The sequence below is a fragment of the Arachis hypogaea genome, chromosome 3, assembly GCF_003086295.3.
Source record: "Arachis hypogaea cultivar Tifrunner chromosome 3, arahy.Tifrunner.gnm2.J5K5, whole genome shotgun sequence".
NCBI classification, from domain to species: Eukaryota; Viridiplantae; Streptophyta; class Magnoliopsida; order Fabales; family Fabaceae; genus Arachis; species Arachis hypogaea.
Window position 1 is genome coordinate 4,266,442 of NC_092038.1, and position 17,186 is coordinate 4,283,627.

Genomic DNA, 17,186 nt, shown 5'->3' on the forward strand with positions numbered 1-17,186 from the left:
TTTTAGAATTATAAAAATCAAATTTTATTTTTTGCAGTCATGAAATTTTATATTATATCATAACATTGTTTATTTTAAAATTTTTAATAAATAAAAAAATATATAAATTATTATATTTTTAAGAAAATTACCTGAGCTTTAGTGATTCCAAGATGAGCATGCCATTTAGCTTCTGAAAGATTAGAAAAGAGTTTTTAGGAATAGGGTATTAGCTGTAGAGGAAGATTAAGAACTGTATGGGTTAAAAGCATGCATTTATAGAAAATTATATTTTAATTATATATGTCTATATGATGAATAATGGTTATGTCACATCCACACTTTGGTTTAATTAGTGTGTCATTATGTGGTAACATTGTTTAATTTATCTTATTCATCAATGTTTATCTCATTATCTGTACGTATTTATTTATTTATATATTAACATAGTCGGCTGTAACCATAATATTATTGCCACCTGTGGCACAGAAAGACTATCAATGACAGTTACCCTTATTTTTAAGAGAAATATTTTATGATCTCTTTAAATTGTTGCCTAATAATTTATCAAAACATGATCAATTTTTAGTGATGAGGAAGAAATTATAAGTGAACTCGACTCTTTTATATTTGTGTTTGGCATTTAGTTTTAGACACTATAACAATAACCTTTTTAAGAATCAAATTGATTAAAGTTTTTTTTTTTTTGGTAAGCAGTTAATTGAACATCTTATGAACACGTTAACCGGAAGGATATACAAAATGTAAGCCCAATCATTATGTTTGTATCTTTGTGGTATTTGGAAGCCCAATCTTTGGTAACAGATGGCAATAAATATAGCCCAAAATAAATGAATTATTATTATTATTATTATTGATACCTTTCTGTTTTTATTTTTATTTTTGTTGTGTTACATTTTTTTTGTTGGTTGTCTTGTTTCTATTATTTTAAAAAAATTTATTCAATCCTACTCAAGTAAATATCGGAAATTCGAATTTTATATTATGCATGTAATAATTTATTAGTCAATGACAGACTTTTAAATAAAATTTTAATCCCCGATAAATTAACCTTTGTTATTGCGAGTAATTTAAAAAAATTTATTGAATAATATTTTTTAAGTAAAATAAATCTATAAAAGAGAAAAAAATATTATCTTCATGAAGAAAGACTAGAAATCCTTTTTTATTATTTTCAAATGCTGTCATATTCGCGCATATCAGAAAATTTTCGAATGGATCAATCAAAACTAGAAGTTAAAAATGTATATGTTCTAGAAATTTTAAAAACGATTTAATGATTCATTTTAGTTATATTTATTTATAAACTTGCTATTTCCTTTCATTATTATAGTATAGAGTGAGATACAACTTATCCTATAATAATATCAAAGTACAATGAATAATAACATGTACAACGTCATCCTATTACTTTTAGAAGTCAAACTAAATTAAATTTTTGTATTATATTTAATGTAAAATTAGATTAAATTATATTTAAATATTATAATTAAATAATAAATTTAAAATTTAAAAAAATTAAATAATTTTTTTTTAAATATCATCAAAATTTTAATTTTTTGTGTAAAAAATTTTAGTCTCTTCTATTTTTATTTTTTAAAGACACTGTAGAACTTGAAATTTTATATTCTAAAACAAATTTTAATTTTAATCTAAACATAATATTAAATATCAATTTTATAATTTCAATTATAATTTCTAAAAATAAACACTACTTTATATTTGCTCAATTAATTACTCATTGTTGACACACTATAAATCATTAGTTCACTGAATAAAAGAAAGTTTATTCCTAAATTCTATACTAAGCAAATCCATGTGAGTATTATATTATTATAAAAATGAAAGTCATGCACATAATAATACCTACATATATGTTACTTGTGGGACTTTTCTTTCTCAAAATACAATTTAAATTACTTCTATGTTTATATTATTATTAGTAGTAGTAGTAAACTCCAGATGTTGAAAAAGCCAGCTGTAATGTAATCATTCGGCATACATGGAAACTTAAAAGAATTATTGCAAAACAAAAACTTTAGTGAACCTCCACGTGGCCTTTCTGGAATCAACCATACCATGTCATGTAACATGTAAATGCAATATTTGAGGATGCTTATAATAATAACTTTTTAGTATTATTGCCACCACCTATAATATCTATAACTGTTTGACTTTTCCATTCATAAAATTTCTTCTTGATTTGATTCAAAAGGATATGTGGAAGGGATCAATGGCTTTTCAAGATGAAGCAGCAGCAAAATTGCTTAGCTCTGATCTCATGGAGCTGAGTTTGGCTGTTCACAAGCTTGCTGATCATGCCATCAAGCTTGGTGGTTTAGGCTTTGGAGCTTCCTTTTTTGGATTGATTGCTGCCATTGCTGCTATGTATGTTTTCTCAAACCATAATAATTCATCATCTCCTATCTCTAACTCTTCCTTCTCCTTCTATGCTCTTTAATCCATCCTTTATCTTGTTTTTACTTTTTGAGGAATTCTTAGACTATTATCAATACTCCCTTTTCAATTTTGAGATGAATATAATAAATTAGTGTTAATTTAGTGGTTTACCTAAGTATTAGTATGGCTTAAATGTCTCATACTTAATAGGGTTGGTGATAGTGTGATAGATAAGTTTATAGTTTGTTGATAAGATCAAAGAAGATAATCAATCATAGTGCTAAGAAGGGTCCATTAGTGCATTAAGCAACTTATATTGAATATTGATTGTCCTATTATATGAAAGTTGACAGTTACTGGTTAAAATAGTAATCACTTTCATATATATAAATTTGTTTAATTAAAATTTAACTTGTTACTTCTGTTTGTTTTCTACAGTTACTTGTTGATTTTGGACCGTACAAATTGGAAGACAAACATTCTTACAGCACTACTCATTCCATATATTTTTTTCAGCCTGCCTTCAATTATTTTTGGTGTATTCAGGTCAATATCTTGTTACAGTTCTTTCTTCTTTTTTTGATTTGTATTATTATCATTTTTCTCTAACATTAAATTTGTTTTTTATTCTTGGCTAATGCAGGGGAGAAATTGGAAAATGGATTGCCATTATTGCTGTTGTTCTAAGGCTTTTCCTTCCAAAACACTTCCCTGGTATGATACATACAAATTCTTCTAAGACTTGAGAGTAACCCTGCTCTTGTTCACAATAAGATGCATAATATATAGTTTAATAATCTGTGAAATCTCTTTGTTGTTAATCAATTCATTGAACATGCAAATATTTTGCTGCTATTCTTGTTGTACATTTCAATAATATTTTAACAAGCATTGATTCTTGTTATACATGTTAATGCAGATTGGTTGGAACTGCCTGCTGCATTGATTCTTCTTATTGTTGTTGCACCATCTCTAATTGCAAGCACTTTCAGAAACAACATTGTTGGTGTGGTAGTATGCCTAATCATAGCATGTTATTTGCTGCAAGAACACATTAGAGCCTCTGGTGGATTCAGAAACTCTTTCACCAAAGCCCATGGCATATCCAATTCTGTTGGCATAATCCTTCTCTTGGTTTATCCCATTTGGGCCCTGGTGGTTATCCTCTTTTAGGAACATACCAGAAAAAAAAAAAAAAAAGAAGCAGCATTTTAGACTCTTGGTTTTTGCTCTGTGTAAATTGAACTATTTTGTCTTTTGCATCATTCATTTGTTGAACTTCATTACTTCATGGCTCATTTGTGTATGACCTATATAGTTTGTATCATTGTATGTGTAAACAATGTAAAATCAAATTTCACTACTGTGGAATATATATTACAGGATGATTTGGGTTTCCATCAAATTCATTGCTTGCTAATTCTAAACAAATAAAGTTTCAACTTTTGCAATGCCCAATATATTTTCAACTGGTCTTATTGGATTTTTCATTGTATCATATAGAAAATAGTATAATATAAATAGTGCATATAAAAGTCTCTCTTGCCACTTTGCTCACACCTTGGTTCCCTTGGCTTCTTTGTATAGCTCCTCAATACAATCCTGAAAATAAAATAAGCAGTAACACTATTGATTTGTTTTTCTTACATGAATATCACTTTAGCATATTAGAACACAAGACAAACCTTATAGTACTTGAGTAATTGTGGTCTCTTCAATTTGAATGTTGGAGTTATTAGATCTCTCTCCATGTCAAAGGGAGCTGGTTCCAGATGAATTGCCTTTAGCATCTCGAAGCCTCTAAGCTGAAGAGAATAGATTTCATTCATGTCAAATTTAACCACCATTATTACCAATACCAATATCAGAATACTGTATTATAACTCAAGAAATCATGTTCATACTTGGTGTTTCTGACCAGTGCTGTTGAGCTCATCTAAGATGTATTTTCTTGCCTTCAAATTCTCACATAAAGATTTAAAGTCATCTGTTGATGAATTATGCTTCACTGCCCAATCTTCAAGGGCTTTTCTATCTGGCACCACCACAGCCACCAAGAATGACTCAAAACTGTTTCCATAGACCCAAATCTGCATAGGAAAAAAACCATATCACTCTACAAACTATCTAGATTATTGCATAATTTTTTAGCTAATAGGAGGAGTTACTACATAAATGGTTATATCTCTAACAGCATTGTTCTGTGACTGATGCAGAAACATACCGATGTTATAAGAGGGCATCGCAGATACTTATTTTCGATATTTTCTACAGAAACATATTCTCCTTGAGACAATTTAAAGATATTCTTTTTCCTATCTATGATTTTCATAGCTCCATTAGGCTGCCATTCTCCAATGTCACCTGCAATGGTTTGAAAAATCATTCAGAAACACCAATTTTCAAGTCATTCTCCAAAGTTTGTTCCATAACAACAATTAAGAACTTACCTGTGTGAAACCAGCCATCAACCATGACCTCTTCTGTAAGATCTTCACGCTTATGGTAACCTGAGAACAAGGTAGTCCCTCTAAGGCATATTTCGCCACGAGGTTCACTGGAAAGTGCATCATATCCCATCTCCGGCACGGATTCAAGCCTGGCCTCAATTGTTGTCATAGGAACTCCAACTGTTCCCATCATGGAAAACACATTGCCTAATGCTGTGAAACATCCTCCACAACTTTCAGTAAGACCTGTCACATAATCAAAATGATAACACATCAATATAACATAGCAATTAGTATGATCAAGAGAATTATAACTAAGATACTAATTTCATATTATCATACCATATCCTTGTGCCAAAGTAGCTCCACTAGTGATCCTTAGAAACTCCTCAATGTGCCGAGGCAGAGGAGCAGCGCCGGATAACAGAAGCCGAACTCTTCCACCTAAGCCTTGTTTTATCTGTCATAAAAGAAAACATCAATCCAATTTTCAGGTCAAATTTCACCAACAGAAATCACAGTAAAGTGCAGTTACCTTATCAAATACAAGCCTATCAAAAAATGGTGCTGCTTTGTCTTGTGGAAGACCCTTCTCTAAGTATCCCAACTTGCTGTCATCAGAATCTAGACTAATTACTTTGCATGATTTTGGAAATTAAGGGTCTAAAATAGAATTGTTTAGTGGCGAAACGTACTAATTATATGCATACTGAAACAATGCACTTCGCAACGCTCCTCCGGATGAAATTTTGCTGTTGATACCTTCAGGCACAAGTCATTGGTTATAACATAAAGACATTTTATGAGTTAAGGTAGCAGCAGGACAAAAGTAATGTCTCTCTACCGGCATAAACACGGTCGAAAACTCTAGGAACGCCACAAAATATAGTTGGCTTCAACACCTGAACATCCTCCATTAAGTACCTCACATCCTGAAACAATTAACATGGAATGAAGCATCAAAATGAGACATATACAAGAAAGGAGCAAAATACTAATGATAAAAACTGAATCCGAATCTTACGCCTTGCCAGAATCCAATTGAGGCTCCCCTATAAATGCAATAGGTCTCCATTATCTGGTCATAGACATGAGCAAGAGGAAGAAAAGAGAAGTACACATCATCTTCGCTTGCCTGCAGCAAGTAGTATATATTATGAGTAGAGAAAAATCGAAACAGGACAAGGTGTGGTATGAAACTTGTGAACATTCAAGAAGATTGTTATCTTACTGCTTTGTCTGTTAAATGAAGTATTTGATCAATAGACAAAACTTCAGCCATGAAAGCCTCATTCTTAATTATGACACCTTTCGGTTCTCCTGTTGTTCCACTTGTGTACATGATTGTACAGATGTCAGTCTTCTTTTTTGGTGGTAGATCACAATCCAAGTTCCCCTGCATGCAGAGCAGAACATACAGGATTAAACAAATCAAAGTGGTTCAAAGTTTTTGCTTTTAAACATGAATATGCAATTAAAAATCAAGCTTTGTTTCCTACCAACTGGAGAAACTCTTCCCAAGAGAAGCAGGATGTACCATGTTCCTCAGCTACCTTCTTTTGCGCGGTCAAAACATTACCAAAACTCACAATAGCTACATTATTAGATTGTAGAAGTTGGTTAGCATTGAAAAGAAGGAAATTAGCCTTAATATAACAGAAGCTCAGAAACTGAAAGAAAGTAGAATCATTTGACATACTTTTGAGATTTGAAGAACACTGCCCAAGACAAGACAAAATCTGTGAAATACAGAAAGAGTTAAATCATCTCCAACAAATTGAAGAACTAACTCAAATGCAAACTCAGGAAGTAGAACTCACAGAAGGAATCTTGTTTTCCTGTACAAATGCTATTGAAACTTGAGCATGGTTTATGATAAACTCCACTGCATTTGGACCTGTTCTTAGGTGCCTCAAGAATCATTAGGGAAATGTTTGGAAAAATAAAAAGCATCTAGAAATCAGTGAGAAAAGGAATGAAAAACATACCAAGTGTGTCATATAATGGGACATATGTTACTGAATGGCTATTACAAGCCTGCATCCACCAAATTTAAATCAAGTTTAGTACTAAACAGTTTCTTGCTGATCAAGTATCATTTTTTCACTACAAAATTTCAAGGTACTATATTTATTTATATATACCTCCATTGTAATTATCCATTCTGGACAGTTAATTCCATATATCCCACAATGATCACCCTATTGATGACATATAAAATTAAGTATTAGCTAGGTAGTTATACTAGCTGTGTTAAATTTACAAATTAGCATGAGGGAGAAAGATCGTGAGGTGGGTTATTACAGGGTTGACACCACGGCTACTCATGGCTGAACCAATTCTGATAGCTGTTTCATAAGCCTCCTGATATGTCAGCCATTTATATGGATCAACCTGCAATTCCAGTTCATATAGTTAACATTGCAAACCAAAAATGCTATTTGTACACTAAAACTAGCAGCTAAAATCAGTCACCAATATATATATGTATAAATACATATGTGATTTAATTTATTTTTAATGTGTAATTTTTGTGGCTTATTTTGGTATACAAATAATATGTTTGAATTTTATATGATCATGAAATCATTTTTGGCTTATGAGTTTAATTTATATCATTGTTAGTTTGTTTACATATAACCTCTTCCCTCTATTTTTCCGCAATAAAAGTCTATTTAATTTTGATCTATCACTATTATTCATGTTAAACAAAAAGTTAAGAGTCAACATTAATTCAGCCCATTAATTTAAAATTACCCAATAATTGGAAAGCAATGAACATTACAAAGAAATATTCAAAACTAAAAACAATAAAAAAATTTTCAAAACTTAAGTAAAAGGAATATTGGAATAAAGTAAAACTAATTTAAGGTTTAGAATTTAGGAGAATTTAGGAGAATTTAGGATATAAGGTGGACAAAAATGACTGTAATTTTGAAAGGGAAAAAAAATAAAAGAGTAATTTTAAAATAAAATAGTGAGTGTGTGCATTTGTTTAGCCATGGTCCAATAATTGATTTTTGACTAAAGATGATTTAACAATTATATTATATATATATACTAAAATTAGTCACTAAAATTAGATATATATTTAAATATAAAATATACATTAAAAATGAATTAAATTATATGTGTATTTATACATAAATACATAACCACTAATTTTAATATTTAATTTTAATGTATAAATACTAAATACTAAATAGCATTCTTGAATTTTTGGCATCTCGGTATACTTACATATTAGGGTGTGATTATATTTAAATTGGAAAGTATGACAAAAGTATATATGTTGTTTTTCACTGGAAATAAATGAAAGGAAGAAAGAGGAAAGAACAAATGAATCTTGGAACCTCTGATTCAGATTTCTGACGACGACCCAGCATTGCCTTGCTGGGGTACTTGCTTGCAGAGTCCCTGTAAAAGGATGAATCAAACTTGAGAAAATATTTTTACTTTATCAATAACTATAACAACTGGCCTATTAGCTCAGTTGGTTAGAGCGTCGTGCTAATAACGCGAAGGTCGCAGGTTCGAGACCTGCATGGGCCAAATTAAATTTTTTTCCCTCTACTAAAAATGCCCAGCATTGTTTTGATAATTCATTATATTGAGAAGCTAATATTTATCTGCTTTTGAACATAGGATGATGATGGGAAAAGAAATGAAAAGTGACCTGAAGAATTGCCATGGAGAATCCAAGTGAGGTGGCAAGTGAAGAAGAGAATCTTTGGCATAGATGCATCTGTACACTGGACCTGCTGAAGGCTTATCATGACTAGCTTCTCTTCCTTCCTCCACCTTCACAATGTATGCTTCCTCCATTCTCATCTCTTTTCTTTCTTTCTTACTTACTATCTAATAATCATTTTCAACTTTGTATAAAAGAGTACATATGAATTTATCAGAGGGACAATGGTGTTAGGAAAGTTCGTTGGGCTGAAGCAATAAATTACAATCAACATTTAATAAAAGTTTCCACACTTATATAATCCCATAAATTATTAATTATTCCATATACTTTCATGTATATATGTCTTAACTATGATTGTTCATATAATCTAATTTATTTAAGAATTTTATAAATATATATAAAAGCATACATTCAATTTAATTTCCTGTTATTAGCAAAAAAAAAATGTGAATCTCAAATTCTTTTTTGCCAATATAAAAATATATTAAAAAGAAAAAAATATATTTGGGTAGCAGTGTTTATAATTTATGGGCCTCTTATGGATGATATCTGGCTTTTTGCATGATTTGAGCAAGGTACCACATCAATGGCCGAATGCATTTATTTTGGCTGTAAAAGTTTGGTGAACCTTGCCATCCCAAAAATCAGAAATTTATAAGGAAAATTCTCCTTTAATTTCCTATTTATTATTTTTTGAATTTGGAAAACAATAAAGGGAGAAAACGTTATTTGTCACTCTAACCAATCATATACTACTAATTGAGTTTATTCACTTTATTGTTGTTACTTATTTATTTAGGTAGAAACTCAGGTGAAGCCGACTTCACGTAAAGTTGATATCGGAGAGCTGTTAGATGATTTGACTGATTTGACTTATTTGACTAAATTTTTATCTAACGGTTCTCAAATATCAACTTCACGTGAAGTTGACCTCACATAAGTTTTCACCATTTATTTAATGAAATAATACCTAATACCGTTTTGTGTAACTATAATGATGTATAAAGAAGCTTAAGATCTCTTATTACTAGCAATTCACAAAAGTTATGAAAACAAGGGTTGATGAAAATAGAAACATAAAATTAAAAACAAAAACCAAATTTATTCATATATATATATATATATATATATATATATATATATATATATATATATATATATATATATATATATATATATATATATATATATATATATATACCTCATTGAAACAACTGCTATGTAGCAGGCATATTATATTACTATTAGAAGTGTAGTAATTATTTATGGGGGGCTACTAATGCAGGTGCATTAATGGTGTCCATTGTTGATAGTGAAACCACCTGCCTGTCCAATAATAATGCACATTTAAATATCAACCACCTAATATTAATATAAAAAATCTTTAGAAGATAATGAAAAATTATTTTAAATAAATTATTTTATTTTATATATTTAATTATTTTTAGAATAATTAAATAATATTAGATTTAATCACCAACAATAATATTAAATATAATAAATATATAATTATAGATATTATCTACACGATATTATAAAAAAATGAACCAGTATCTTTTTTATTGTGTGTTTTTTTAGATAAAAATTTTGCCATAATTAAACATCAATTTGATTTTTTTTAAAAAAATTTAAATATATTAGATACACTACTGTTCTAATAATTTTAATTGTTCGTTTTAATTATAAAAATATATATTATATATTAATTAAATTAACGGTTAAAATTATTAAAATACAAATATTTTAGATATATTTAAAATTTTTCCTATCTTCTTACCACTTATATTTTTTTGTCTCCATCATCCCTTTTGCATGCCTTGACTTTTTAACCATTGGATAAATGTGAATTTAAAGCGACATTTTGAAGAAGAATAAAATATATTAAATGTAGAATAAAACCACCGTTGAAGAAAAATGACTTTTGGTAGATAAGGTCGGCAAGTTTAATTAATGCTTTGCTTATATGTTAGCGTATCATTAGGTATACCAAGTCAAACCCATCTTAAAATCTTAACAATAGTGTACACTTAACTAAATTAGGTGACCCCCAATATACAAGTTATTGTTCTTATTTATTTGAATAATATTTTCATCAATATTATAATTGAAGTGTCGCATATTATTATTATTATTATTATTATTATTATTATTATTATTATTATTATTATAACATAAACATTGTGTGTGTTTCGTAATCACATGAAAGTGTACCCTTTTGTCAAACATGTGCATTCTTAAGGTTGCAAAATCCTTAATATAGAATTTATATATTTTCAACTCTCAAGTCTCGAATTTTAATAAGTATTTACTATCACAGAATAACTTAGAAATAATGTACTAATAAATAGAAAAATTCAAGAGTTGAACTACCCAAATAAATAAACATATACATAAATAGATGATTGATTAATAAACGAACTTCCAATTAATTCATGTTGTCAAACGTTTTGTTTCACTAAGGGTAGCAATAATTAAAGTAGGATATGATTCAAGCTACACCATAATTCTATTCTTGAGTGTAAATTATTTTTCTAAAACCTCTCTTATCTTAGCGAGTAATATTACATGTACACTAAAATCAGTCATTAGTATAAAATATATATTAAAATATAAATACATATTAAAAATGAATTAAACCACACATGTATTTGTAGTTTTATATATAAATATATTAGTGATTGATTTTAGTGTACAAATAGTATTTTTGTATCTTAGCTGCGGGTTTAATCGAAATTCCACCCACACCTAAACCTTTCCACATGACCCTATGCAGTTACATTCGTAAAAAATAAAATAAAATATTTTCAACAAATAAAATATTTAATCCTTTCACATTTTATAAACATTAATAATATAAAAATTACAAAATTATGTCTATATTAGAAATTAAAAATAACATAATCATCATTAAGTCTATCTAAAGTTACAAAATTTTTGTATTATTAGCAGATTGAATGCTTAGTTTGACAACATAAAATACTTGTATATAAAAGAGGGATCTAGTTCGAATCCCATCCACTCATTATATATATGAACATGCTCATCATTATATATTAAAAGTTCAGGTAGATTGGATCAAGTTGGTATAACATCCATAAAAGGTATTTACATATTTAATTAATTTATTAGTGTTATTATTAATATTAATAAACAGTTACAAATCGTTCATATATTGTTAATAATAATAACGATATGTAATATTATTTGGCCAAAAAGATATAATTTTTTAAAAAAGTTGTATATTTGAAAACATTATATTTTTAGCTAAAAAGATATAACTCTTTAAAAATAGTGTATATTTAAAATATAGTATTTATTGACAATAAAAGAGTTACAATAATTTACACAATATTAAAAAGATCTTTTCAATATTTAGAATATTTACTAAAATTCGAACCCAAATACAACATATTAAAAGACATATAGATTATTACTTGAGCAGCTGCGAAATTAGTGTTAGACAGCCCCAATTCTTTCAATGTTTAACTACATGATTGGGTGGCCCAAATTGATGGGCTTGTTAAAGTTCCGAAGAGAATATGGGCCGGATTTGGCTTAAAGAGCTCTGATGTAGTTTACCCATTAATAATTAAATCATGGAAATATGAAAATAGAAGTAAAATTTACGAAAAAAAATTAATCTATTAGTAATATAATAATAAAAGTTTATTAATTACTAATATATTTATGTATAAATATATATAATTTAATTTAATTTTAATGTATATTTATGTTGTAATATATATTTATAATGAGGATTGATATTGTTGATTTTAATAAACACGTAGAATATTAGTATAATAATTGATGGCGGAAATAGCATGGTAGAGACTACGGCCTGAGATGTGGTTTGTCAAAAAAGAGAAAGGAGGTGAATTCATGCACGTAAGTTGAGAAATATAGGCATTGAATAATGAGACATAATAGAAATTGAGGTAGACCATACACAAAAAATCGAGAAGAGGTAACCCTAGGTAGAGTGAGTGACCATGGTAAAATTGCATGGAAAGATTCCCAAGTTGAAAAGCATATAAATGGCATTAATTATGTGATGATGAAAGGGTTCACATTGACACATTAAACGAATCAAAGCAATGTTGCTTGTCAGCATACCCAATGCCATATACAATTAATGCCTTCCGTCTCTGGCCATGACTCATAGTAAGTAATAACTCATAACCCCCCACTATACAAAACTAACCCTAGCTATATAGTCTCTATACTCTATTATCATTTTCCACATGCATTCGGATCTCATAAGTCGGTGCCATAACAAAAAATATTTATATAGTCCTATATTATTATTATGCAAAATTCCAAAACCCACCCTCCTCTCTCACTCACTCTTCATTCTCCAATGAACCAAACACAACCATCTCTTCTCATTTATGACCTTCCTCATTTAAAACTCTCACCTCTCTGATGAGCAGAGAGAGTCACAGAGACAATACTTAACATAATACCTCTCTCTTTCTCTCTCTCTAAAATAAATGCTGTAGCAAAGGGGTGCCATTAATGAGGCTCTACAAATTGCCAGACCAATCTCATTAAATTAAACGCATGCGACCACCCCAACCATTTAATTCCACCATTGACCTGACCCACCGCACCGCCATCCACCACCACCGCTTCAAACTTCAAACCCCTCCCTTCTCTCCGGCGATTCTTCCAATGAACCATCCTTCAATCACCATCTTCCACGTGTCCCCTTTGCACTCAATTCCACCAAAAAATTAATCTTTTCTCCTACCCAGTTCCAAATTTCACCTTTTTTTCTTTTTCTCTTTCATCTTCTGTTGAACCTCTCCGGCGAAAGCAGCGCCTCGGGATCTCCGCATCTCAGCCGGCTCGACGAAAACCCCGCCGCGCCAGCTGCCGAGGTCAATACGGAAGACCTTAAGAACATGGGGCTAGCGATGGACTTACTCCGCCGCGACGAGCTGCCGCCACCGGCGTACCTCATGCTTGACTCCGACAACGGAAAAAACCCTCTTCGCCGGAAAAACGGTGACTTCATCCCTCTGTAGTATCTGAAAGAGAACACCCTCGGCTTCCCAATAGACCCAAACGGCGAAGGTCTCTTGCTCCAGAAACTGCTGCTGCTCCCTCCTCTCCGGTACCGCCACGGGGACGCCGTCGCGGGCTCCATCACCAACATCCTCTCCGACGCCAAGCTCCTTTCGAACCCAAACGAATAAGAACGTTTCAATAGAAAGTCCCTCCCGTTGAACCCCTCCTCGGGAACTTCCACGGTAATCTCCGGCGCCGCCGAAACCGCCGTCGTAGCATGACGATAGTCCTCCGGCGGAGTCGGAGTGTGCTCCGCCGCTATCCGGTGGAAGATGGCATCGTCGTCGAGACTTGGTCGAATCCTGGCGGCGAACATGGGAGTAAACGGCGAGGCGGCGGAGAGAACCCCGGCGCGGCAGAGAGGGCAGTTTGCGTGGGAACGAAGCCAAGCATCGATGCAATCAACATGGAAGGTGTGTGAGCAAAGAGGCAAGGTTCGAACGTAATCATCGTCTTCGAATTCGAAGAGGCAAACGGCGCAGTCGCGGCGTGAAGATGAACGGCGAGAGGAGGTGCTGTTGAGTTCGCCGGCGTATAGGGCGGCGTAAAGGGAGAAAGGGATGGTTTTGATGACGGAGTCGTCGAGGCCGTAAGGCGAGAAGGAGGAGGGTGGGATATGAGGGTCGAAGGGGGAGTCGTAGTAGTAAGGGAGGGAGTCTAGGTCGCCGGAGGAGGAAGGGAGGAAGGAATGAGTGCGGCGGCGACGGCGGAAGCGTCTTATGAGGCGGTGGAGTGGAGGAGTGAGGTGGCGGGCTATGAGACGGGAGTATGTAACGAGGAGGAAGGCGGCGGCGATGACAACAACCATTGCTATGAGGGGAGGGCTGAAGTCCACCGGAGACTTAGAAGGTGACGGTGGCGGCAGCGTTGACTTGGCGAAGGTGGCGGATGGAGATGGAGATGGAGATGGAGATGGTGTTGGAGGCCATATCCAATGATGAGAAGAAGAAGGTGGCATGATGGAGGTTGAATTAGGATGATGACGGTGATGCATCTGCATGAGACAGAGAGAGAAAAAGAAAAAAGAGAAGAGAAGAGAAGAGAAAGAGAGTGAGTCTCTGACACTGTGCAATTGATAATGCAATGCACAAAACTAAACCGTTGACTGTGGATTTATCTTCTTCTACTTCTCTTTCTAATACAAATCCTTCCTCTTCCTCAAATAAACCACTATCTATTTCTATTTCAAATTCATTCTTACAAATTATTAATTTTATATAAAAATATTTGTATATGAAATTATCGCATTTAATATATGAAAAAAAATAGTGTAATTATATAGGTTTTTATTTTATCAGTTAAAAAATAAAATATTACTAGTTAATCATCGAGTGAGGAAAAAAAACATTAATTATTTATTGGATTTTGCTTAATAGTATATTAGTCTTGGCAAAACTTTGATTTGATTTAGCAAGCAAAAGATGTCACAAAAGACATTTATTTTAGAGAGAAATGATTGCGTGTGTTAATTTAGCGGTGTTGACTTTTTTGGCAGCACTTAGAAAGGTTTATGTGTGGGTTGTGGTGGTACGACACGTCATGGTTTGCTGAATTTAAGAGTTTAGAATTTAGACCCAACTGCAACTGCGCCTTCACCTTCCATCTTCTGTTCCACGCGCCATCTTTCTGCTTCTGCCATCTTAGGCGCCAAACATTCAAACATTATTATTACTTTCTTACTACTAACATTCTCATTCTATTCTAGTTTCAAGTTATAAATACTCTTTTATTACCTTATATTTGTAATGTTTAGGTTGTATTTTTCCTTTTAGGTTACTTCTATAATAATGCAATTTTAAAACAAACGCTATCGACTCAAATTAGTTATTTCATATAAAGAAGTACTCTCAAGTATTTCAATTAATCTCTATTTATAAATTATTTAATCAAATAATTTTTGGTGAAAATTCAAGTGAAGTCGACTTCACGTAAAGTTGATACTTGATATTAAGAGTCGTTGAATAAAAATTTAGTTAAATTAATCAAATCATTTAACAGTTCTCAGGTATCAACTTCACGTAAAGTCGACTTCACTTGAGTTTTCACCAAAAATTTAACTAAATTATTTACTCTTACATATACTTATTTTATTTTTGCGCTTCTATTGTAAGTTCTTCTGCTAATACTTTTTCTTTTTTTTCTTTTTCTTCTTTTTCTTTCATTATCGTCGTTACCAACATTACTTCCTTCTTTTTTAATTGGAATTTTTTCTCCTCATTCCTTTTCTTCCTTCTCCTCAATTATTTTCATTATCATCATCGTCGTCTTTTTCTTATACATATCGTCGTTATCGTTATCGTAGAATTTTTCCCATATTGATAACGTTGCCTAATCCAAAATTGATTTGAATGTGTTTTTGTTGATAATTCAGTCATTTTTTTGTGTTGTTTCCAAATTAAGTTTGTGTATCACAATTATTAAGTAATTTTGGTGCATTTTTTGAGTTAATTGAAGTTTGTAACAAAAATTCGATGTAAAATACTAGGACATTTATGTGTTATTGTGAAGAAATTTTGGTGTATTTTTATTCTGATAAGTTCTGCATCATTCAAAACTCTTTCTCTTCCTCTTCCTCATCTTTTGCTCTTCTTCTTCTTCTTCTTTTTCCTCATATTCATCATCTTTTTTTTATTCATCTTTTTTTTTCTTGTTTTACATTCTCAATTTTCTCTTTGTTTTACTCTTTTAACGAGAATAAAAACAAAAAAATCAAACAAAAAAAGAAGAAACACATAATGCTGCAAAAATATTTAAAAGAGTATGAATCTACATTCATTTAATTAAAAGAAAGAAAGAAGGAAGGAAAAAAAGGAAAAAAATACAGCACCAAATAAAAATATTTTTGTGTGTCTATAGCAAAATTTTGGTATAAAAATTAAGACATTTATATATTATTATTAAAAAATGTTGATGTATTTATATTCTAATAAGTGCTGTATAATTCAAAACTCTTCCAATTGTTCCTCTTCATCTTTTGCTTCTTCTTCTTCTTCTTTTTTATCATCATCATCTTCTTTTTTTTTTCTTATTCATCTTTTTTCTTCTTGTTTTACTCTATTAACAAGAATAAAAAAATCAAACGAAGAAAAAAAAACACATAATGCTACAAAATTACTTGGAAAAGAATAAACCTACATTCATTCAACTAAAAGAGAGAAATAAATAAAAAAGAAGAAGAAAGAAAATGCAGTATTAAAGAAAGCATTTTTGCATATTTATAAGAAATTTCGATGTATTTTTCTTCTGATAAGTTATGTGTTATTATTAAGAAATTTCGATGTATTTTTCTTCTGATAAGTTATGCATAATTCAAAACTTTTGCTCTTCCTCTTCCTCTTTCTCCTCCTCCTCTTTTACTGCTGCTTCTTCTTCTTCTTTTTCGTCATCATCATCGTATTCTCATTTTTCTTATTCATCTTTTTCTTCTTGTTTTACATTCTCAATTTTCTCGTTGTTTTACTCTTTTAATAAGAATAAAAACAAAAAATCAAACAAAGAAAAAGAAGAAGAACATACAATGATGCAAAATTATTTGGAAGAGTATGAATCTATATTTATTCAATTAAAAAAAT

General features: G+C 31.1%; 3 protein-coding genes and 1 non-coding gene across 4 annotated transcripts; 2 read left to right on the top strand and 2 right to left on the bottom strand.

Moving 5' to 3' along the window:
* The first annotated feature begins 1,963 nt into the window (after positions 1-1,963).
* Positions 1,964-3,805, top strand: LOC112788918 (cold-regulated 413 plasma membrane protein 1). Its single transcript, XM_025830599.2, has 4 exons — positions 1,964-2,388; positions 2,839-2,946; positions 3,044-3,114; positions 3,320-3,805. Exons 1-4 carry the CDS (start codon positions 2,219-2,221, stop codon positions 3,571-3,573), a joined length of 603 nt encoding a protein of 200 aa, XP_025686384.1. The 5' UTR covers positions 1,964-2,218; the 3' UTR covers positions 3,574-3,805.
* LOC112788917 (probable CoA ligase CCL6) lies at positions 3,735-9,170 on the bottom strand. The gene is made up of 19 exons (XM_025830598.3): positions 8,527-9,170; positions 8,204-8,267; positions 7,155-7,244; positions 6,995-7,051; positions 6,839-6,887; positions 6,671-6,747; positions 6,550-6,589; positions 6,350-6,444; positions 6,082-6,246; positions 5,875-5,985; positions 5,695-5,782; positions 5,546-5,612; positions 5,386-5,461; positions 5,193-5,310; positions 4,851-5,096; positions 4,625-4,764; positions 4,305-4,490; positions 4,086-4,205; positions 3,735-4,002 (listed from the first exon to the last, which is right to left on the bottom strand). The coding sequence occupies exons 1-19, from the start codon at positions 8,679-8,681 to the stop codon at positions 3,955-3,957; spliced, it is 1,992 nt and encodes a 663-aa protein (XP_025686383.1). The 5' UTR covers positions 8,682-9,170; the 3' UTR covers positions 3,735-3,954.
* On the top strand, positions 8,329-8,402 carry TRNAI-AAU (transfer RNA isoleucine (anticodon AAU)). The gene has a single exon. It is a non-coding gene; the product is annotated as a tRNA-Ile (tRNA).
* A 3,393-nt stretch (positions 9,171-12,563) lies between the features above and the next one.
* On the bottom strand, positions 12,564-15,340 carry LOC112788919 (RING-H2 finger protein ATL65-like). The gene has a single exon (XM_025830601.3). The coding sequence runs from the start codon at positions 14,612-14,614 to the stop codon at positions 13,331-13,333; it is 1,284 nt and encodes a 427-aa protein (XP_025686386.1). The 5' UTR covers positions 14,615-15,340; the 3' UTR covers positions 12,564-13,330.
* Between the last annotated feature and the right edge of the window lie 1,846 nt (positions 15,341-17,186).

Excerpts from the sequence above, each read along its gene's own strand:
- LOC112788919 (XM_025830601.3), bottom strand. The coding sequence starts at position 14,614 with ATGCAGATGCATCACCGTCATCATCCTAATTCAACCTCCATCATGCCA.
- LOC112788917 (XM_025830598.3), bottom strand. The coding sequence starts at position 8,681 with ATGAGAATGGAGGAAGCATACATTGTGAAGGTGGAGGAAGGAAGAGAA. Across the intron at positions 7,052-7,154 it reads GTAGCCGTGGTGTCAACCCT|GGTGATCATTGTGGGATATA; the intron begins GTAATAACCCAC and ends TGTCATCAATAG. Across the intron at positions 5,311-5,385 it reads ATAGGCTTGTATTTGATAAG|ATAAAACAAGGCTTAGGTGG; the intron begins GTAACTGCACTT and ends CTTTTATGACAG.
- LOC112788918 (XM_025830599.2), top strand. The coding sequence starts at position 2,219 with ATGTGGAAGGGATCAATGGCTTTTCAAGATGAAGCAGCAGCAAAATTG. Across the intron at positions 2,947-3,043 it reads ATTATTTTTGGTGTATTCAG|GGGAGAAATTGGAAAATGGA; the intron begins GTCAATATCTTG and ends TGGCTAATGCAG. Across the intron at positions 3,115-3,319 it reads CCTTCCAAAACACTTCCCTG|ATTGGTTGGAACTGCCTGCT; the intron begins GTATGATACATA and ends ATGTTAATGCAG.